This window comes from Helianthus annuus, chromosome 15, assembly GCF_002127325.2.
Source record: "Helianthus annuus cultivar XRQ/B chromosome 15, HanXRQr2.0-SUNRISE, whole genome shotgun sequence".
NCBI lineage: Eukaryota > Viridiplantae > Streptophyta > Magnoliopsida > Asterales > Asteraceae > Helianthus > Helianthus annuus.
This window is the reverse complement of record NC_035447.2, coordinates 12,990,704-13,015,413: the sequence shown is the minus strand read 5'-3', so window position 1 is coordinate 13,015,413 and position 24,710 is coordinate 12,990,704. Positions and strand designations below refer to the sequence as shown.

At 33.3% G+C, this 24,710-nt stretch overlaps 3 protein-coding genes across 3 annotated transcripts; all 3 read left to right on the top strand.

The window, feature by feature from the left end:
- The first annotated feature begins 1,201 nt into the window (after window positions 1-1,201).
- LOC110913339 lies at window positions 1,202-1,705 on the top strand. The gene has a single exon (XM_022158175.1). It carries the CDS (start codon window positions 1,202-1,204, stop codon window positions 1,703-1,705), a length of 504 nt encoding a protein of 167 aa, XP_022013867.1.
- A 9,638-nt stretch (window positions 1,706-11,343) lies between these two features.
- On the top strand, window positions 11,344-11,847 carry LOC110913338. Its single transcript, XM_022158174.1, has one exon. It carries the CDS (start codon window positions 11,344-11,346, stop codon window positions 11,845-11,847), a length of 504 nt encoding a protein of 167 aa, XP_022013866.1.
- Window positions 11,848-17,663: 5,816 nt separating this feature from the next.
- On the top strand, window positions 17,664-18,164 carry LOC110913337. Its single transcript, XM_022158173.1, has one exon. It carries the CDS (start codon window positions 17,664-17,666, stop codon window positions 18,162-18,164), a length of 501 nt encoding a protein of 166 aa, XP_022013865.1.
- Window positions 18,165-24,710: the final 6,546 nt, after the last annotated feature.

Sequence of the window (24,710 nt, the reverse complement as noted above, 5' to 3'; positions counted from 1 at the left end):
TAAAAACTTTTGAGTGAAAACTACAAAATCAAGTACTTTTGGGTTTAAAGTGAAACATCAATTTTTTTTTAAATCCTCATAACTTAGGGTAGAACACCCCAATGCACCCAAATGCCTCAACTCATTGTAAGTTTTTATTATGTAAATATGGTTCGTTACATTACACTTTTATAGGGGACCTTAAATATGTAGTCTCATAAAATATATTTTTCTCTTTTTATAAGTCATCAAAAGTAATCAATACAACTTCAACTTTAACACTTTTTATTTCTTTTAGCGAAAGCTTAGCTTAGACACATACACGTAATATGTTCCGCCCGAACACATAAGGTTAGTTAATTATTAATACTTATATATTATTTATCTATTATGTTTAACCATTTTGTTATTTTAATTAGTTTTAATAATTATTTTTAAGCATATCTTATTTGACGTAAGTTTTATTTGAAATATAATATATTTTCACATGTTTTATTTATAAATTCGTTTTCGTATTTCTTAATGCTCATTTTCACTGCAATGTAACGTCTTCTTAAATACTAAATATACATTAGCAGTTGCGATCCTAAAATGAACTAGAAAATGAGCACCTATTGTTGCATTTCGATATTCAAAAAATGAGTCGCCGCACCGCACGTTCTTAACCTTCTAGTTATTGCATTAATTAAGGTGTATGCAAAACATGTGAGCTTGCTAACTAAGGTGGTACATGTGATGGAAAGATGAAAGGTAAATTATGTGGTCAGAAGAATGATGACTAATTAATTGATTAATTAAGGTGGTGCCGTGTAAGATGTGTCGGATTGCTAACAGGGAGATACATGTGATTGAAAGATAGTAGATAAATCATGTGATAGAAGGAATCATGATTAGTTAATTAATTAAGGTGGTGCCATGTAAAATGTTTGTGCTTACTATCGAGGGAGGGAGGTACATGTGATTCGAAGATAGATAGAAGATAAATCATGTGATTGAAGGAATCATATGTAATGTCATATTTCTTCTAATCGACAAACCAATAAACGTGAACACTATATTGCGGGTCACGGTAAGATTGTTATATAAATTCTAACTCTTGAGTATATCTTTATTTATCAATATAACTTGCTAGCTAAAAATTTGAGGTTGAAATACCATGTGGGCCAAGATTATGCGAGCTCTAATTTGTTTGTTCCTTTTATTTGTAACTCAAGATCATTATATGACTCACGCATCAAGAGTCGCAAAGATCGTGTATAACATTGATCATCATCAAGTTGATGACCAAGGTTTTTCGCAGGTGGCTTATGGGCTACACAAAAGTGGCCCATCTCCTCCCGGTCAAGGGCATCATCATGTTAATAAACAACGTTTAGGGCAAGTGACTTATGTTATAGACGGAAGTGGCCCATCTCCTCATGGCCATGGACATCATCATCAGCAAGTTGATGACCAAGGTTTTCCGCAGGTGGCTTATGGGCTACACAAAAGCGGTCCATCTCCTCGTGGTAAAGGGCATCATCATGTTATTAAACAAGGTTTAGCCCAGGTGACTTATGTTATAGACAAAAGTGGCCCATCTCCTAGTGGTCACGGGCATCATCCTCAAGAAAAAGAGCAAGGTTTTTCGCAGGTTGCTTATGGGCTAAACACAGGTAGCCCATCTCCTCCTGGTCAAGGGCGTTATCATTTATGTGATCCACGTCACCCACCTACCTCAAAATAGTGGGATCTAAATAAAGTTATGTATTGATGGTTCTGCCATCTTATCAGTTTATCTATCTAAATAAACCTTTATAATTTTTCGTATCATTTTTAGCTACATATATTCTATTTAGTTCAAATAAAATACTATCGAAAAAAAGTCAATATTATTTCCAATCATTCTTTCTACTTTATGTTCAAAAAATTTAAGTGTGTGTGTATTGCACGGTTTAGCAAATAAAATCTTCTAAATACTAAATTATAACAAACTGAATTCATCATTTCAAATAAATAACGGGAAATAGGGTAATATGGATACAATCCAGTATTTAACAAAATACATAAATAATTCATAAATCTCTAAAAACTTCTTTGTACCCCACATTAGATGTTTTAGTTGTAATATTATCATCCTTATACGTTATCACTAAAAGTAAATATTACATCATATAACGTGAACGAAATACAATTATATGTCTAAAACCTAGCTATAAATAATTCATGACTTTCTAAATATTTCCTTGTAACTCCATCGAAAACCGAAGTGTTTTTCTTGATCTTTGATAGTCGAAAATCGCTAAACTGCAAAAAAACAAATAATTACTCATTAAAGAATTGTCACACCTAACTGATGGCTTACACACTAAAGAATTGTCACACCTAACCGATGACGGAAACATCAAGGCGAGGCGTCATAGATTGCTTAAAGACGCCATAACATTAAAATTTTACATAATATATTAAGATTCAAAATTTCATTTCCATATAATCGAATAAAACATTACATTGTTCAATAAGGAAATACAACATTCAGGAATTTCATAACAAAAACATAAACAAATGCATAAAAAACTAGGTGAGTATCTAAATCCACCATAAGCTGTTTTTTTTTTGTGATAGCATCATCAAATGTTTCCTACAACATGTATAATATATCAGTCAACAGAAAAATATGTCGGTGAGCATACTAGTTTGGTTTGACAACATAAGGATGGGTCTCAAATCCACATGTTTATGGCATGCTAAATCATGTAACATACTAGCATGCAATAGACTAAATATCAATCCAAAGTTTGGCACTAGCGAAAACTTATCACCGAAGTAAGTAAGGCCGTAAAGAATAACTTAACAATGACCCACAAAACAACCACGATACCAACCACTTCAACATTGGGAAATTGTTTGTCTTAACCAACAACAGCATCAACACGGGTATGATCCGGGTCTCTAATATAGAGATGGAAGTGTTCATACATGGTAATCCAGTTTGGAATACGAGGATGATCAAAATCAATATGAAGGAAGTTATGTTGAATATGGGTATGATGACGAAGAGTATGAAGTAAATAAAGAAGGTCAGTATGCTCCACCAGGGAACAGTGATCAGCATGGGTTTTGTAGATTGGTATCAAAACCCCACTAGGTTGAATAGAGCACCTACGATACCTCCTAACAGGCAAAGGGGCTCGAGACTACATGATCCTCACCTTAGGGGAGTGGACAACCACTTTAAACATCTTGTGACTTCATTAGGTTGAATAGTTGTTAGATTTGCACTAAAATTTAGTTTTTATTACATTGTGAACCGGTACATCTTGACCACTTGTGTTTAGTTGATTTAAAACATTTGTTTATGTTTCAATTACTTTCTTTTATTACACTGTGAACCAATGACAAGAATACCCTCATGTGCAAAGCACATGACCATATTTAACAAAAGAATCTGACTGGGTTAAGGCTAAAGGATATAACATGCAGGATTTTGAAATGTTAAGGTCAAAACTCGTCAAATTTAAAGTCAAAGGACACCGCCTGCAATTTAGTACAAACGTCAAGGACAAAACTTGTAATTTACTCTTTTTTATATGTTATGTTTCAGTCTTATTTCTTCGCATTAACACAACGCAACTTTAGTATTTATGGTCGCTACCAGCAGTGTGACATTGATGCTATTTGGCATAGTTTTAGGTCCTCGCCACAACACGGGGTGCTTAATTTTAGTTCAAATTAAATTACAACTCATGAATGAACTTGATCAATGATTGTGAAAAGTTTTCTATGGTTTTCTAATTAAGAGTGGGCATTCATTTTAATCCCACACACACATATCTATAAGGTGTGGAAAGTTTTCAAAGCATGTTATGTTTTTATTTATTTATAATACTATTTTTATACCGTTATAACATATTTATTTTTTATTTACGTTTTGATATAAATTTTGTTTGAAACGGAATCAAATTAAATATTGTTGATTTTATTTTTTATTATTTTTTATACAATTTATTTTTTTCTTTTATAATTATTCATATATGATGTTGTATTTTCCAAATATAGTGTGGAGACGTTCTCATTCTTATTTATTTTATGCTATAAATTTTATTTAAAACTAGAAAATTGATTCGCGCGCGTTGCGTCGCGGCCAACGAATTTTACATGTCGTTGATCAGATTCACATTTACAATGTGTTAAAGATTTTTTGTCGGTTAAGTCTGTATTACTATCTTATACAAATAAGTAATTCCCCAAATAAGCTCAAAACAATTAATGGTATCATAATTAATACGTTACATGACTTGTATCCATATAAATAACCTATCGTATTAAGCTCCCCGTGTTGCGGCGGGGGCGTAAAACCGTGACAAATAGCACCAATGCCACACTATAGCCAACGACCACCAACATTGAAGTTGCGGCGTTGATGTGCACAAAATGCAACATATAAATTACATCAATTGTGGCATAAAACTAACCTTTTTTAGTACTAGTGTTGGAAAAAGTGTGCTTTTGTCTTCCTTTTGTATTTTCAGGATTAAATGAGCTCAAATAAACAAAAGAAGCAAAAAGGTAGCTAAATCTAACATAAATACAAGAAAAGGAACAAACGTGGCATGGCCGGCCTCCCGACAACATCTTCCTAAGGAAAACAAGAAGACAGAAGACTAAACACGCCCCGTGCTCAGTGAGCACGGGGGCGTGCCCAAGTGTCAGCAGAAAAGACAAAGTTGTAGAAGCTTCTATTGCTCACCATGGGGTCGTGCTCAGCGGACACGGGGCCGTGGTCAACTATAAGATTCGCACAATCCAGACAAATCGTGATAGTACAGATACGCTTCTACACACGGGGTCGTGCTCAGCAGACACGGGGGCGTGGTCAACTAATGCAGACAAATTGCATTTAACGAAGAAAGAGAGGAGGATGTACACGGGGTCGTTCCCGAGCTTCTGTTCAGCCTATAAATAGGAGTGCTTGGAGCTCTTGCAACTCATCCCTTGGCACACCACCTTTCTCACACTTCACCCACCACCCACCACCTTCACAACACCATCATCCACCACCATCATCCATTGTCCATCATAGAGTGTGTGAGTCGTCTCGGGATCCAAGATTGATCGTAAGAGTTCTTGACAATCAAAGGCCATGTTTGCCTAAGTCTCTTACATCACTTGGTGAAGACAAGTGTTTAGTGTAATACTTTTTATTTTTAATCTTTTGCACTTTTTAATTGGTTATGTATTAATGACTTTAATTACTAGTTTTTTATGTTGAAGTTGATTATTCCTTATCGTTTGTCCGTGGTGTCTTGGCATTATTTTACTATCTATATAAAATAAAAGATTTTCACCATTCATATCTCCACGGTCTATATGGAGGTATGTTGGCTACCTGGTCGGGGGTTAAGGGAACGGTTTGGTAAGAGTCTTGCCATTGTTCAGTGTATGGATCCTGCAAAGGACCTGGGTCAAATTTAGTAGGACCTCCTTCAATACTCACCGGTATTGGATGGCGGGGGTCCAAACTCTTTGATCCCCTCATAAGTTAAACTACTATTAAAACTTTAACCCGGCTACTTAGGAGTGTATCCCTGCTGACTCAGACTACTTAGCCGAGGGTAACGTCACCTTCAAAAAGGGGCCTACCACATTATGCATTAATAACTTAATTAGTTATCTTTCAACAATCCGACCCTTTAGGACTGTATCCTTGCTGACTCAAACTACTGGGTTGAGGGTAACATCACCTTCAAAAGAGGGGCCTACTACAATAACTAAGATAATCTCATAAACAAGTGCAAAAGTGCAATAATAATCAAAGGTTACACTTCACACGAGTCGGATCCAAGTGATTCATCTTGTCTATCTGTTTTTATTTTTATTTTTATTTTCAGCATTTTAGTTAGTTTTACTTTTCTAGTTTAAAAATCTTTTTCTAACTTTAGACGTTGAGGATAAACCGGTACTAAAAAATCTTGTGTCCTTGGACGACCTCGGTATCTTACCAACACTATACTATGTCAACGATGGGTGCACTTGCCCATATGTTGGTTTAGTGTTAGTAAATATCGTGTTTTATAAATTTAAAACTTGGCGAAAAAGTGTAAAGGGGCTTAAAATATATATAAAAACCTATAACACACGACACGCATCAAGCGTCTTAACATGGAAAAATTAGACCGACATATAAAACATAGAAAATAATAACTAACTCGATTTAGGACTCACGCGTTGTGACAAACGTATTAAACGGGAAAAAATAGACGACGTAAACACACTAAATTTAGAACGAAGCGTATAGCAAAATGTAACTCGCAAAATTTAGAACGAAGCGTATAGCAAAATGTAAAATCGTTGAACCACACACACACATTGTGGCGTGTTAAGTCGCAAACTTTAGATCTAAACATAAACGAAAAATTTTGCAAAATATGAAAAACATAGGGGATCAAAGTTGAAATTAAAAAGGTTATAAGGTTAAATTGGAAAAACTAAAAACTTTTAGGTTAAAACTACAAAATCAAGTACTTTTGGTTTAAAGTTAAATATCAATTTTTTTTTTTTTTTTGAAAATCCTCAAAACATGGGGTAAAACACCCCAATGCACCCCATGCCTCAACTTGTTGTAAGTTTTTATTATGTAAATTGGTTCATTGCATTACACTTTTATAGGGGACCTTAAATATGTAGTCTCGTAAAATATTTTTTTCTCTTTTTTATAAGTCATCAAAAGTCATCAATGCAACTTCAACTTTTACACTTTTTTTTCTTTTAGCGAAAGCATAGCTTAGACACATACACGAAAGATGTTCCGCCCTAACGTATAAGGTTAATTAATTATTGATACCTATATATTATTTATCTATTCAGTTTAACCATTTTATTATTTTAATTTTTTTAATAATTATTTTTAAACATATCTTATTTGACGTAAGTTTTATTTGAAATATAATATATTTTCACATCTTTTATTTATAAATTCGTTTTCGTATTTCTTAATGCTCATTTTCACTACAACGTAACGTCTTCTTAAGTTCTGAATATACATTAGCAGTTGCGATCCTAAAATGAACTAGAAAATGAGCACCCATTGTTGCATTTCGATATTCAAAAAATGAGTCGCCGCACCGCACGTTCTTAACCTTCTAATTATTGCATGGAATAATGGAATTTAATAATCCCAACTTTCACCAGTTGGCGGACAACGGACCTGTAACACCCGTTCTTAAAAATCAAGTTTTAACGTAAAATATACGAAAAACAACCATGTAATTTAGATTACATGTACGTCGGAAATACGGGTTTATTAAAACTTTTACAAATCATAAGTCATTTGACATAACGTGATCAGATTCGTCGTTTAAAATTAATGACGATGCAAAGTGCGGAAGCGTGTATCTTAATCGTGTTCGGTTCTTCGTTGAGCTTGACCTTCTTCCGGCATCCACAAAGTACCTACATTTCATAAAAACATGAAATGCTTTAGTCATACGGGATTTAAAACGTATCTAAACGAGTCCGGGAAACAAAACTAATCAAAAGTACATTTTTGTACAGGGTCCACCGTAAATTACGGTGGACACCGTAATTTACGGTAGCCCTGTTATAACATATCCCCACCGTAAGTCAGGAGAGAACTGCCGTAAAGAATTCAGCCTCCACCGTAACTTACGGTACCCACCGTAAGTTACGGTGGCCCCTGCATCAGCTTTTACCATTTTGCCGTTTATTGACACGGAAACTTCCGTATCTTTCAATCCGTTTATCCGTTTGACCTACCGTTTCTTCCTACATGATTGTAATTTGATTCTCCATCATATGGAGTTAAAATCCGACATCCGGCTTAATAAATTTTGAAACTTTCATGGCTTCGGCTTAGTGCCTTTTTACAAAAGTTTGACCCGTTTACGCATTTTATCAAACAAACGTATTTGTTTGATTCCTATATCACATACACTTCTTCAAATCAATGTTATCTACTATTTTAGGTTCTAATCATAGGTTTATTACCAAAATTTTAAACCCGTTTTCGCTCGTATGCTTATTTTAACCCGTTAAGGGTATTTAAGCACTTTCGCGCCTAAAATCGCTTTCGATTGCTTCTAACATTCCATCACCACATTTCTTATCCTATAATCTCCCACCACAACTGCATTATGGTGGGTTTAATGTGGTGATCTATATAAGCTAAATTTTACCTCTCGAATCATTATTTTACGGCAAAAACTCAAATAGTGCCATTTGACTAATAAAATACCTCTTTCAGCTTCTATACTTATTCCAAGTATTTACCTAATCATAATACTCGTTTCCAAACAACCTTTGAAGGTTGTTTGTTCGAATTGGCTAATAAGGGCGTTTTAGTCCTTTTTAGTCTTTCAATTACGACAAGGCCTTTTGAGAGCATGTTTGACCCATAATTCTTCTTTTGAGTTTTGATCTTGTTCGAAAAGTCATTATGCTTTTCGAAACGCCACGACCCTCTTTTAAAACATTCGATTTACCCATATAAGTAACCCATTGTCTATCTAAGACTTCATTTAATGCTCATTGAACCTTTTGTTCTAAATGAATAATTACTCTATTACACATACCTGGCTCGGGTCAATGTATTGACCTGTTTTAATGCCTTGCTATAATATTCGCTAAATAATAGCGATGCAAATATCATCTCTACATTTATTCCTGAAATCATATAACTCGACAAGAATCATTAGTCGCTATTATCAAAAGGTGGTATCTTCACCCTTTGACCCGTTCGGTCTAAATGACCGATTATATTAGCGAGATGACATGTATTTTCATCTCGACTATATGACTCGCTCTGATTTACATCGTGCGGTCGTTTTACTTATAATTCATTTCTTAACACTTTTCGGCCTATTAAGGCTTACTTCATAAGTGTCTTTTAAAACCAATAGTTATGGTCGACGCGTGACCAATTTACCGTTTTACCCCTTATTGTTTATTTTGGTTTACCCTATAAGGTAACCATTTAAGAATTCATTTTCCATTTGTCATAAAATGATCGAATTACCGATTTAACTCTTTTTAACCCATCAACATGGTTTCTTGTCATGCTCGACTATCTTGTTCCGTACGTCTACACGCCGAAACATTAAACCTCAACTATGTATTTATCTTATTCGTAACTAATACGATAAGAGAATATTCTAAAGTATAAGACTAGTGTAAGCCATACTTACCTTGCATCCGAATTATGTTTTTCCGTCATTCTTGCTTCGTTTGACCCGCTTCATTCCCCAAGCCTTCACCTAGCTTGCCAAGCGTCAAACTATCATTGTAATTGTAAGATGGTTAGGTTAGTCATAATCATTTATGACTATTCCATCATACTCTTCTTTTATCGAATTTACCATCCGATCATACACTTGGTCGATTTGACTTTTTAAGGTCAATCGACTTATCAACTTATTCATTGCACATTTTCACTCTAACTTCAACACTTTAGTTTTCATTTAGGCATTTTAACAAACACCTAATGTGCATACATTGTTTTTATACATTTTACAACTAGGTAACATGATTTCAAGCATCTATATCACGATCTTAACATCAATTCTTTTATATCATATAACAACCCATTTCATGGTAAATATGATTTATGTACCCAAACACCTAAATTGTTCAAGTACTTTGTCTTACTAACTAATATGATGATTCTAATCACAAGTTTGACACTAACATAATCATATCATAAAAACCCATCTCAAGTCATGTAAGTTCAACACCCAAACTTGCAAATTGTTCAAGTATCTTGTTTCTACTAGCAACTATGATGATTTTAAACATGTGTAAACCATCATCTTCACTACATAATCAAAACCCACTTAGCACATAATAGGTTAATCATCAAATCCCTAGTTTTAACACCAATTCTCCAAGTTTTCAACTAGGGTTTGTTTCTAAACAAAGATTTCAACACAATAGCACTCATAGATTCATTATTCATTCCAGAATTTCGATTATGATTGTTCATCATAATCTCAAAGTATCACCAAATCTTAAAATTCGACATATCTTGTGATCCCCACGACTAGGTGATCATTTATATGTGTTCATGCATCGATTTGGGTCTTGATTCGAGCTCCAATTTGGTGAATTTGTTGATTCTAGGGTTTGAGCTCTCTAGGAGCCTCTCCTGGCCATTCTCACGCACGCACACACACTATTGTGTGTGTGTGTTGTGTTTTATTTTTAAGTTTATAATTCCTTTTTCAAGTTACCCGGCTTTGGTCCCTCGTGTTTGGTTAGTTATTAATTAGGTCACAACCTAATTATTTTCAATAATATTCCCACTTATTAACTAGGTTTAATATTCCTAGTTAACTTAGCGGGTTCGGGAATATTTATGACTAAGTTTATTTTAGGTCCCGTTAACTCGGGCCTTTTATCCATTTTATTACCTTAAAAGCTTTTATTCACTTTTTATTTAATATTAGGATTAATTATTTAAATCCTAATATTTACCGGGTAAATTTTACCACTAACGGTACTTTACCCGTCTTTTAGTGCTAATGTGGTTTGATCACCAAACCCATTTTCGGGGTGTTACAGGACCCAACTTCAAAAATAACCATTGGCGGTCCCAACTTTTGACATTTTGTAAAACATTGGACCTTGCTGGAGGAGTAGGAGAGGGTGGTCCCAACTTCAAACATTGAACCACTGGCGGTCACCACTAACATCCCTTGGACGGTGTTAGCAAGAGTCCAATGTTTTACAAAATGTCAAAAGTTGGGACCGTCAGTGGCTATTTTTGAAGTTGGGTCCGTTGCCGGCCAACTGGTGAAAGTTGAGATTATTAAATTCCATTATTCCTTATTGCATTAGTTAAGGTGTATTCAAAACATGTGAGCTTGCTAACTAAGGTGGTACATGTGATCAAAAGATGAAAGATAAATCATGTGGTTGGAAGAATGATGACTAATTAATTGATTAATTAAGTTGGTGTCGTGTAAGATGTGTTTGCTTGATAACAGGGAGATACATGTGATTGATAGATAGAAGATAAATCATGTGATAGAAGGAATCATGATTAGTTAATTTATTTAAGGTGGTGCCATGTAAAATGTTTGTGCTTACTATCGAGGGAGGGATGTACATGTGATTGGAAGATAGAAGATAAATCATGTGATTGAAGGAATCATATGTAATGTCATATTTCTTCTAATCGACAAACTAAAAAACGTGAACACTATATTGCGGGTCACGGTAAGATTGTTATATAAATTCTAACTCTTGAGTATATCTTTATTTATCAATATATCTTGCTAGCTAAAAATTTGAGGTTGAAATATCATGTGGCCCAAGATTATGCGAGCTCTAATTTGTTTGTTCCTTTTATTTGTAACTCAAGATCATTATATGACTCGCGCATCAAGAGTCGCAAAGATCGTGTATAACATTGATCATCATCAAGTTAATGACCAAGGTTTTTCGCAGGTGGCTTATGGGCTACACAAAAGTGGTCCATCTCCTCCTGGTCAAGGGCATCATCATGTTAATAAACAAGGTTTAGGACAAGTGACTTATGTTATAGACGAAAGTGGCCCATCTCCTCATGGTCATGGGCATCATCATCAGCAAGTTGATGACCAAGGTTTTTCGCATGTGGCTTATGGGCTACACAAAAGCGGCCCATCTCCTCGTGGTAAAGGGCATCATCATGTTAATAAACAAGGTTTAGGGCATGTGACTTATGTTCTAGACAAAAGTGGCCCGTCTCCTAGTGGTCATGGGCATCATCCTCAAGAAAAAGAGCAAGGTTTTTCGCAGGTTGCTTATGGGCTAAATAAAGGTAGCCCATCTCCTCCTAGTCAAGGGCGTTATCATTTATATGATCCACGTCACCCACCCACCTCAAAATAGTGGGATCTAAATAAAGTCATGTATTGATGGTTCTGCCATCTTATCAGTCTATCTATCTAAATAAACCTTTATATTTTTTCGTATCATTTTTAGCTACATATATTCCATTTAGTTCAAATAAAATACTGTCGGAAAAAAAGTCATTATTATTTCCAATCATTCTTTCTACTTTATGTTAAAAAAAGTTAAGTGCGTGTGTGTTGCATGGTTTAGCAAATAAAATCTTCTAAATACTGAATTATAACAAACTGAATTCATCGTTTCAAATAAGTAACGGGAAATAGGGTAACATGAATACAATCCAGTATTTAACAAAATACATAAATAATTCATAAATCTCTAAAAACTTCTTTGTACCCCACTTTAGATATTTTATTTGTAACATTATCATCCTTATACGTTATCACTAAAAGTAAATATTACATCATATAACGTTATAACGTGAACGAAATACAATTATAAGTAAAAATCCTAGCTATAAATAAATCATGACTTTCTAAATATTTCCTTGTAACTCCATCGGAAACCGAAGTGTTTTGCTTGATCTTTGATAGTCGAAGATCGCTAAACTGCAAAAAAAATAAAAATAATAATAATAATAATAATTACACACTAAAGAATTGTCACACCTAACCGATGGCTTACACACTAATGAATTATCACACCTAACCGATGACGGAAACATCAAGGCTAGGCGTAATAGATTGCTTAAAGACGCCATAACATTAAAATTTTACATAATATATTAAGATTCAAAATTTCATTTCCATATAATCGAATAAAACATTACATTGTTCAATAAGCAAATACAACATTCAGGAATTTCATGACAAAAACATAAACAAATGCATAAAGAAACTAGGTGAGTATCTAAATCCACCATAAGTTGTTTTTTGTGATAGCATCATCAAATGTTTCCTACTACATGTATAATATATCCGTCAACTGAAAAATATGTCGGTGAGCATACTAGTTTGGTTCGACAGCATAAGGATGGGTCTCAAATCCACATGTTTATGTCATGCTAAGTCATGTAACATACTAGCATGCAATAGACTAAATATCAATCCAAAGTTTGGCACTAGCGAAAACTTATCACCGAAGTAAGTAAGGCCGTAAAGAATAACTTAACAATGACCCACAAAACAACCACGGTACCAACCACTTCAACATTGGGAAATTGTTTGTCTTAACCAACAACAGCATCAACACGCGTATGATGCGGGTCTCTAATATAGAGAGGGAAGTGTTCATACATGGTGATCCGGTTTGGAAGACGAGGATGATCAAAATCAATATAACGAAAGTTATGCTGAATATGGGTACTATGACGAAGAGTATGAAGTAAATCAAGAAGGTCAGTATGCTCCACCAGGGAACAGTGATCAGCATGGGTTTTGTAGATTGGTATCAAAACCCCCACTAAGTTTAATAGAGCACCTACAATACCTCCTAACAGGCAAGGGGCTCGAGACTACATGATCCTCACCTTTGGAGAGTGGACAGCCACTTTAAACATCTTGTGACTTCCTCCGGTTGAATAGTTGTTAGATTTGCACTAAAATTTAGTTTTTATTACATTGTGAATCGGTACATCTTGACCACTTGTGTTTAGTTGATTTAAAACATTTGTTTATGTTTCAGTTACTTTCTTTTATTACATTGTGAACCGGTAAAATGACAAGAATACCCTCATGTACAAAGCACATGACGTTATTTAACAAAATAATTTGACTGGGTTAAGGCTAAAGGACATAACATGCAGGATTTTGAAACGTTAAGGACAAAACTCGTCAAATTTAAAGTCAAAGGACACCGCCTGCAATTTGGTACAAACATAAAGGACAAAACTTGTAATTTACTCTTTTTATATGTATATGTTTCAGTCTTATTTCTTCGCATTAACACACCGCAACTTTAGTATTTGTGGTCGCTACTAGCAGTGTGACGTTGATGTTATTTGGCATAGTTTTAGGTCCCCACCACAACACGGGGGGCTTAATTTAAGTTCAAATTAAATTACAACTCATGAATGAACTTGATCAATGGTTGTGAAAAGTTTTCTATGGTTTTCTAATTAAGAGTGGGCATTCATTTTAATCCCACACACACGTATATATAAGGTGTGGTAAGTTTTCAAAGCATGTTATGTTTTTATTTATTTATAATACTATTTTTATACCGTTATAACATGTTTATTTTTTATTCACGTTTTGATATAAATTTTATTTGAAACGGAATCAAATCAAATATTGTTGATTTTATTTTTTTATTATTTTTAATACATTTTCTTTTTTTCTTTTATAATTATTCATATATGATGTTGTATTTTCCAAATATAGTGTGGAGACGTTCTGATTCTTATTTATTTTATGCTATAAATTTTATTTAAAACTAGAAAATCGATCCGCACGCGTTGCGCCACGGCCAACGAATTTTACATGTTGTTGATTAGATTCACATTTACAATGTGTTAAATATTTTTTTGTCGGTTAAGTCTGTATTACTATCTTATACAAATAAGTAATTCACCAAATAAGCTTAATACAATTAATAGTATCATAATTACTACGTTTCATGACTTGTATCCATATAAATAACCTATCGTATTAAGCTCCCCGTGTTGCGGCGGGGGCGTAAAACCGTGACAAATAGCACCAATGCCACACTATAGCCAACGACCACCAACATTGAAGTTGCGGCGTCTTAACATGGAAAAATTAGACCGACATATGAAACATAGAAAATAATAACTAACTCGATTTAGGATTCACGCGTTGTGACAAACTTATTAAACAGGAAAAAATAGACGACGTAAACACACTGAACCACACACGTACGTTACCCCATGTTAACTCGTAAAATTTAGAATGAAGCGTATAGCAAAATGTAAAATCGTTGAACCACACACACATTGTGTCGTGTTAAGTCGCAAACTTTAGATCTAAACGTAAACGAAAAATTTTGCAAAGTATGAAAAACATAGGGGATCAAAGTTGAAATTAAAAAGGTTGTAAGGTTAAATTGGAAAAACTAAAAACTTTTGGGTTAAAACTACAAAATCAATTACTTTTGGGTTTAAAGTGAAACATCATTTTTTTTTTGAAAATCCTCAAAACATGGGATACAACACCCCAATGCACCCCATGCCTTAACTTGTTGTAAGTTTTTATTATGTAAATTGGTTTATTACATTACACTTTTATAGGGGATCTTAAATATATAGTCTCATAAAATATTTTTCTCTCTTTTTTATAAGTCATCAATGCAACTTCAACTTTTACACTTTTTTTTCTTTTAGCGAAAGCTTAGCTTAGACACATACACGTAAGATGTTCCGCCCTAACGCATAAGGTTAATTAATTATTAATACTTATTTATTATTTATCTATGTAGTTTAACCATTTTATTATTTTAATTAGTTTTAATAATTATTTTTATACATATCTTATTTGACATAAGTTTTAGAGTTAATTGCCAAAATCACCCCTGAGGTTTGAGCACATTTGCCATTTTCGTCCAAAATGACACTTTTGTACCATTTTGCCCCCCACGTTTGTAACTTTTTGCCATTTTTATCCAAACAACTAACTTAGTTTATTTTTTCTATTAAATTGAAGGATATTTGAATGAAAATGGCAACTATAAACCACAGGGACGAAAATGGCAAATGTGCTCAAACTCTTTTTAATTTCTTTTATTTAGTTAATTTTGTCACATATATAATAAAATAGAATATACATGCAATTTTTATATGAAAAAAAAAATAATAGTTTTGTCACATATTTTTTATAAATTTTTCATCCAACCACTAACTAAGTTAATTTTTTTCTATTAAGGCGAAGGATGTTTTAAATTTTATAAATTAATACTAAAATTAATTTCCAATTGTTTATATAGATCAATTTTATAAAAATAAATCTATTTAAACCTCTAATTTTTATAAAACTAAAATGTTTGTGACCTTATAGAAAAATGTCAAATAAACAAATATCATCATATGTACCAAGTTTGTAATTAATCTTCTACTCTTTTAAATTCGCTCCTAACGAAAAGTAAAAGCCAGTGCTCCCATCAAACAACGTACCATTACCAAACCTTAAAATTACCCATCAAATAGTAAGTATAATGCCATCTAATATTTTGTGATAAACACTTTTCACGGCGAGCTATTTTCTTGTTAAACTCTCAAAAACAGAATCGAAATATTCATGTTACTTAGAGAAAGAAAACAAAGTTCTATTGAACAAAAGACTACATATAATAACCTTGATACAAATAATAAATAAATTTTTAAAAAATCAACTTAAAACATAAACTTGTTTTTATCAAGTAGGATGGCTCGGACGATGCAAGCATTTTAAATTGTTTCATTATAAAACCCTTTAGACGGTGTTTGGTTGTTTCTTAAACAAATTTTGAACAATATTTATCTCACTTTTTATGACGGTTTTTTTTACCGTGTCTAAATAAACGTTGACCGCGTCTATTGTTTCATTCTATAGTGGTGGTAACCATAACATGTAAAATGAGAACTGGTACCGATATGGTGCAGTTTGGTGCCAATACCAAAGAAGTATGGTATCGTTGCTCGTTAAAAAGAATATTATACCTAATTTACAATACAAAAATATTCATAATTGTATTTAGATTTCTTTTGAAATTTAATAAATAAAAGGTCATGTATTAATTTATAAAATTAATAGAAAAAAATTAATTTATAAAATTTAAACATCTTTCGCCTTAATAGAAAAAAATTAACTTAATTAGTGAATGGATGAAAATTTATAAAAAATATGTGACAAAACTATTATTTTTTTCGTATAAAAATTGCATGTATATTCTTTTTTATTATATATATGACAAAATTAACTAAATAAAAGAAATTAAAAAGAGTTTGAGCACATTTGTCATTTTCATCCCTGTGGTTTATATTCGCCATTTGCATCCAAATATCCTTTAACTTAACAGAAAAAATAAACTAAGTTAGTGGTTTGGATGAAAATGGCAAAAAGTTACAAACGTGGGGGGCAAAATGGTACAAAAGTGTCATTTTGGACTAAAATGGCAAATGTACCCAAACCTCAGGGGCGATTTTGGCAATTAACTCTAAGTTTTATTTCAAATATAATATATTTTCACATCTTTTATTTATAAATTCGTTTTCGTATTTCTTAATGCTCATTTTCACTACAACGTAACGTCTTCTTAAACTCTGAATATATATCAGCAGTTGTGATCCTAAAATGAACTAGAAAATGAGCAACCATTGTTGCATTTCGATATTCAAAAACTGAGTCGCTGCTCTCCACGTTCTTAACCTTCTAGTTATTGCATTAGTTAAGGTGTATCCAAAACATGTGAGCTTGCTAACTAAGGTGGTACATGTGATCGAAAGATGAAAGATAAATCATGTGGTTGGAAGAATGATGACTAATTAATTGATTAATTAAGGTGGTGCCGTGTAAGATGTGTCTGCTTGCGAACAGGGAGATACATGTGAATGTGATTGATAGATAGAAGATAAATCATGTGATAGAAGGAATCATGATTAGTTAATTAATTAAGGTGGTGCCATGTAAAATGTTTGTGCTTACTCTTGAGGCAGGGAGGTACATATGATTGGAAGATAGAAGATAAATCATGTGATTGAAGGAATTATATGTAAGATTGTTATATAAATCTAACTCTTGAGTATATCTTTATTTATCAATATATCTTACTAGCTAAAAATTTGAGGTTGAAATATCATGTGGCCCAAGATTATGCAAGCTCTAATTTGTTTGTTCCTTTTATTTGTAACTCAAGATCATTATATGACTCGCGCATCAAGAGTCGCAAAGATCGTGTATAACATTGATCATCATCAAGTTGATGACCAAGGTTTTTCGCAGGTGGCTTATGGGCTACACAAAAGTGGCCCATCTCCTCCTGATCAAGGGCATCATCATGTTAATAAACAAGGTTTAGGACAAGTGACTTATGTTATAGACGAAAGTGGCCCATCTCCTCATGGTCATGGGCATCATCAGCAAGTTGATGGCCAAGGTTTTCCGCAGGTGGCTTATGGGCTACACAAAAGTGGCCCATCTCCTCGTGGTAAAGGGCATCATCATGTTAATAAACAAGGTTTAGGGCAGGTGGCTTATGTTCTAGACAAAAGTGGCCCATCTCCTAGTGGTCATGGGCATCATCCTCAAGAAAAAGAGCAAGGTTTTTCGCAGGTTGCTTATGGGCTAATTAAAGGTAGCCCATCTCCTCCTGGTCAAGGACGTTATCATTTATATGATCCACGTCACCCACCTACCTCAAAATAGTGGGATCGAAATAAAGTTATGTATTGATGGTTCTGCCATCTTATCAGTTTATCTATCTAAATAAACCTTTATAATTTTTCGTATCATAATTAGCTACATATACTCCATTTAGTTCAAATAAAATAATGTCGAAAAAAAGTCAATATTATTTCCAATCAATCTTTCTACTTTATGTTCAAAAAAGTTTAGTGCGTGTGTTGCACGATTTAGCAAATAAAATCTTCTAAATACCAAATTATAACAAACTGAATTCATCGTTTCAAATAAATAACGGGAAATAGGGTAATATGAATTCAATCCAGTATTTAAAAAAGGGAAAATGTCAAAGAAATGTAACTAAGTTTGATATTTGTTCTGATTAAATCATTCAAATTTTTTTTTTTTTTTGTCTCTTTAAAGTAACCAAACTCTAATTTAGTGTTATAATAGTGTGTAATTACCAGGTTATCATTTTTTTCTTATTTTTTGGTTTGTTTTGATGCTTATGTGGGTATTAGAGTAGGTGGATTTTTATAAAATCAAATCATATTTTAAACCCTAAACGGCTAAAACCTTCAAACCTTCAACATTTCAATATTCCATCATCGATAAAATTGTGAATTGTATTTATATACATTATATCTATTTTTTAAAAACTGCAAATGGCACAAAATCATTCTTTATTTCTAGCATTTTTTAGAGTTAATTGCCATTTTAGTCCCTGTGGTTTGGGCCATTTTGCCAGTTTAGTCCAAAGGTTTCATTTTTAACATCTGGATCCAAAAAGGTTTCATCGTTGTCATTTTGGTCCAACTGACTTAACTCCATCCATATGTGTTAAGTCTGCCAAGGGTATTTTAGTCATTCATTTTTCTTTTAGTTAACCCTTTATTCTTTATTATTAAAAACATTAATGAAAGATCATTTCAGTAATTTTATAAATCTAACTATTAAATTATTTGTTATTAATTCCTAAATTCAATTTTAATCAATTTCATTAAATCATTAAATCCTTAAATCTATTTTTGACTATTATATATCCTCAAACCATCAATTCATCCAAAAAAGAAGATCAAAACTTCTATACATCACCAAAAACCCCTCCCTTCCCTCTGCTCCTAATAGACTACCACCACCACTATTTGCCATTACCTCCAAACCGCCATCACCATTATCACCATCGCCACCGGACCTCACCACCACCCTCCCCTTTTCTCTCTCTCTATATACCTTCGCAACCACAACCAACCCACCCACCACCTCCGCCGCTATCTCCACCCACACCACCTCACCAGACCACCACACTATCACCAGGAACCGACCACCACAACCATCACCACCACCCAAACACCATGGAACCCACCACTACAACACGACCAGATCCAGAACCCACCACATTCGACCACCATCACCACCACCCTCACAACCTACACATTACTGCAACCGCCACCACATTCGACCACCATTTTGACTACCAAGTACCCCCATTTCGACAGGTGATTTGTGCATCGAAAACCTGGATCTGGGTCAAATCATCACCGGCGGCGACTAGGTCTCTCTCTCTTTGTCTCGGTTCTCTCTGTATTAGTGGCATTGATATTGGGTGGAAACAGGTAGAAAAAAGGAGGGGGTTAGGGTTTGGTTTTATGGTGGTTGGTGACGGTGGTGAACAGTGGTTGGGGAGGGGTGCAGAGGGGTGGTAATGGTGTGGTGGTTATGTTTTAAAGGGGTGGAGATGGTGGTTGTGGTGCTTTATTAAAGTTGGAGACGGTGGTTGTTGTGGTTGTTTTTCAGAGGGGCAGAGATGGGTGGCAGTGGTGCGGTGATGGGTGACGGTGGGGCACAGTGGTGCAGTGGTGATAATGGTGGGTGACAATGGGGCACAGTGGTGGTGGTTAGTGACGGTTGTTGAGAGATGGGTGGCAGTGGCGTTTTATTAAGGTGGTTTATTTGTGAACAAACTGTTTTTTTATTTTGTTTTGAATTGATAGTGATATTTATGGTTGTGGTATTTTATTAAGGTGTTTATTTGGTTAAACAGTGGAATTAAAAAACAATATATGAAATGATAAAATTGCCCTTGACTTAACAGATGTGAATGGATGGGGTTAAGTCAGCTGGACCAAAATGGCAACGATGAAACCTTTTTGGATCCAGATGTTAAAAATGAAACCTTTGGACTAAACTGGCAAAATGGCCCAAACCATAGGGACTAAAATGACAATTAACTCATTTTTTTATTTGTATTGGAAAATCTAGATCGCCATAGCCGTGGTACCATTACCAAATGGAGATGTCAGGCTATGATCTTTCCATTCATCTCCGACTGTTATTATTAATTGGCATACTGTTACATTTTAGTGTTTTCGGTTGTTAAATTTTATCCACTAAAATATATAAATTTATGATTTATAATAGTTAAAAAATATTTTTCAAACTCAAAACTGATTATTTTATAAATTAGAATAAAAGTGTGATTTTTTTTTCTAAAAAGTTCAAGTCATTATTTATATTTTCTGTATCATATGAAAGTTAAGAATACATAACGGAACCTAACACAGTAACACATCATCATTGGTAACCTGGTAACCTGATAATTAGATCGTAATAGAATAGAAAATGAAACTATAGTGACTTTAGAGAGACAAAAAAAGTTATAGTGACTTAGTTGGAACAGTTTGCAAAATTTGTTACATTTTTATAAAATTACGACTATTATTATTAATTGGCATACAAGTGTTTTCGATTGTTAAATTTTATCCACTAAAATATATAAATTTATGATTTATAATAGTTAAAAAATATTTTTCAAACTCAAAACATTATTTTATAAATTAGAATAAAAGTGTGATTTTTTTTTATAAAAAGTTCAACTCATTATTTATATTTTCTATATCATATTAATGTTAAAAAAAACATAACGGAACCTAACACATCATCATTGGTAACCTGATAATTACATAGTAATAGAACAGAAAATGAAACTATAGTGACTTTAGAGAGACGAAAAGAGTTATAGTGACTTAGTTGGAACAGTTTGCAAAATTTGTTACATTTTTATAAAATTACCCCTTTAACAAAATACATAAATAATTCATAAATCTCTAAAAACTTCTTTGTACTCCACATTAGATGTTTTATTTGTAACTTTATCAACCTTATATGTTATCACTAAAAGTAAATATTATATCATATAACGTGAACGAAATACAATTATAAGTCAAAAACCTATCTATAAATAATTCATGACTTTCTAAATATTTCATTGTAACTCCATCGGAAACCGAAGTGTTTTGCTTGATCTTTGATAGTTGAAAATCACTAAACTGCAAAAAAAAAAAAACAAACAAACAAAACAAATAATTACACACTAAAGAACTGTCACACCTAACCGATGTCGGAAAGATCAAGGTGAGGCGTAATAGATTGCTTAGAGACGCCATAACATTAAAATTTTCCATAATATATTAAGATTCAAAATTTCATTTCCATATAATCGAATAAATCATTACATTGTTCAATAAGGAAATACAACATTTAGGAATTTCAGAACAAAAACCTAAACAAATGCATAAAGAAACTAGGTGAGTATCTAAATCCACCATAAGTTGTTTTTTGTGAAATGTTTCCTACAACATGTATAATATATCCGTCAACAGAAAAATATGTTGATGAGCATACTAGTTTGGTTCGACAGCATAAGGATGGGTCTCAAATCCACATATTTATGGCATGCTAAATCATGTAACATACTAGTATGCAATAGACTAAATATCAATCCAAAGTTTGGCACTAGCGAAACCTTATCACCGAAGTAAGTAAGGCCGTAAAGAATAACTTAACAATGACCCACAAAACAACCAGGATACCAACCACTTCAACATTGGGAAATTGTTTGTCTTAACCAACAACAGCATCAACACGGGTATGATGCGGGTCTCTAATATAGAGAGGGAAGTGTTCATACATGGTAATCCGGTTTGGAAGACGAGGATGATCAAAATCAATATGACAGAAGTTATGCTGAATATGGTATGATGACGAAGAGCATGAAGTAAATCAAGAAGGCCAGTATGCTCCACCAGGGAACAGTGATAACATGGGTTTTGTAGATTGGTATCAAAACCCCACTAGGTTGAATAGAGCACCTGCGATACCTCCTAACGGGCAAAGGGGCTCGAGACTACATGATCCTCACATTAGGGGAGTGGACAACCACTTTAAACATCTTGTGACTTCCTCCGGTTGAACAGTTGTTAGATTGCACTAAAATTCAGTTTTTATTACATTGTGAATCGGTACATCTTGACCACTTGTGTTTAGTTGATTTAAAACATTAGTTTATGTTTCAGTTACTTTCTTTTATCAAACATATTTGCGATTTCTTGCATCATTGGCGTGTTAGCTAGTTGGTAATTAGGTAGGTAGTTGATATATTCTAGTGGGCAATTGGATTGTTAACATTATTATTAACAGATTGTCTCTAATTGTTACTTTAACTAAGTAGTATTCAAAGGTCATGTCTAAGTGGTGTTCTTGTGATTAAACTAAGTTTTTGTGTAAACCTACAACTTGAATCACGAAGGAGGTTGTTTTTCTTAAATCTGATAACACCTTTTCTCAATTAGTTTTACAGTTTTCTTTCAAATCAATCAAACCCCCCAAAATCAAGATTAGTAGTAATTAATATGATTAATTAGTTAAACACTAACCACATATTCCATATGGAGACGACCTTACTTACCCATACTCATAGAGGCATTTAAGTAATTAAAATACTTGTTTTTATTAGCTCACGACAACTACATCACTAGGGATTGCAAATAAAGAAAACCGAAGCCCCACAGGTATACCCGATATACGACGGCTATGGGATCAGGTATGAGATTGGGAAAAAATAACATTTCGCGAGTATGAGACGGATATGGGATTAGGTGATACACGACCTGATTAAAATTGATGTACTATTTTCATAAACTCTTGATGTCAAAGTAAGATGGATAAAATTGATGTACTATTTTCATTAGAAAATGCAGACATAAACGAAAATTGGTATACTGTTTTCATTAGAAAATCGTACATCATAAACGTATTACGCATTGATTTAGTACATCAATTTCAATTGGTATAGAACAAAAACTTTTGATGAAATTTTTGAAAAGATGATGAAGACTTTTAGTTAGAATACATACCAAGAACAACTATGATGAAAATCAAAGTTGAAAAAATTGTTTCTTCAAGCTCTCTCTTAATCTCAGTGCAAGTTTTTTTTTTCTTCCATAGAATTGTACGTATATACCTAAATATTTAAACTATGACAACTAGATAAACCCCTAGAAAAAATAGGGATATTTCCTAATACAAATTTTCAAAAATTAGAAAATATAAGGGTTGATTGTATTTATTTACAAACTTCAAGGGGAGAGTGCAACCAGTAAAATTTAAAAAACTGGGAGTGCATTTAGCAACACCCTTGTAAAAAAGACCAAAAGTGTGAGAAAGGTAAGAAAGAATCTCAACCATTAGATCTAAATTAATTGAAAAGGGTAAGATTGTAAATGCATTAACAAATTCAAATATGGTAATCCTTGATTTAAGGATTTGGAGAGAGAAAATCCTTGATTTAAGGAATATAATCGTCCATAACATCATTCCTTTTAATTTTTTTTGCATCATTCACAGAATCAGAGCCATGTTCATGACATGGTGTTTTAAAAAAATTCATAGTTCAATTCATGGTGTTTTTACGAAAAAAATATAACACCATTCAGTAAACAAAAATATAACACCATTTAGTACAAGATATAACACCATTCAGTAAACAAAAAAAACACCATTCAGAAACAAAAAAACACCATACAGAAACAAAATAACACAATTCAGAAACAAAAATAACACCATTCAGAAACAAAAAAAAAAAAAACCATCTAGTAAACAAAAAATAACATCGTTCAATAAACAATATAACACCATTCAGTCAATAATATAACACCATTCAGTACAAGAATATAACACCATTCAGTAAATAAATATAACACCATTCAGCAACAAAAATAACACCATTCAGAAAAGAATAATACCATTCAGTAAAAAATAACACCATTCATAAAAGATAATAACTCCATTCAAAAAAAAAAAAAAAAACACCATTCACAAAAAGATAAAAACACCTCTGCATCATCTTCTCCACTTCCGGCACCACCACTGCCGACCCGGCACCCACCACCGCCGCACCACCAGTGTTAGAGGGCCGCAATCTTGGACGAAAATTACATCAGTTGAGGGACATCCAGGTCCAAATCGAACAGAATCGCGCCTCAGAAACTCGTGAAACAACAAATTATGAAACGATAATTAGGTTTAGGTTTTGTAAATGAGAACGTGGATCGATTGACAGTAAAATCTGGATTCTGGAGGTTTGTTACTTTTGAATTGGTTGTGATTTCAGGTTTTTAGGTTATTGTTCGATTAATTGGAGAGAGATCGGAATTATAGGAATTTTGATTTACAGTTTCCTATTTTGAATGGATATAAAGACTTTATTACCCCTATAATTTTCAATTCAGT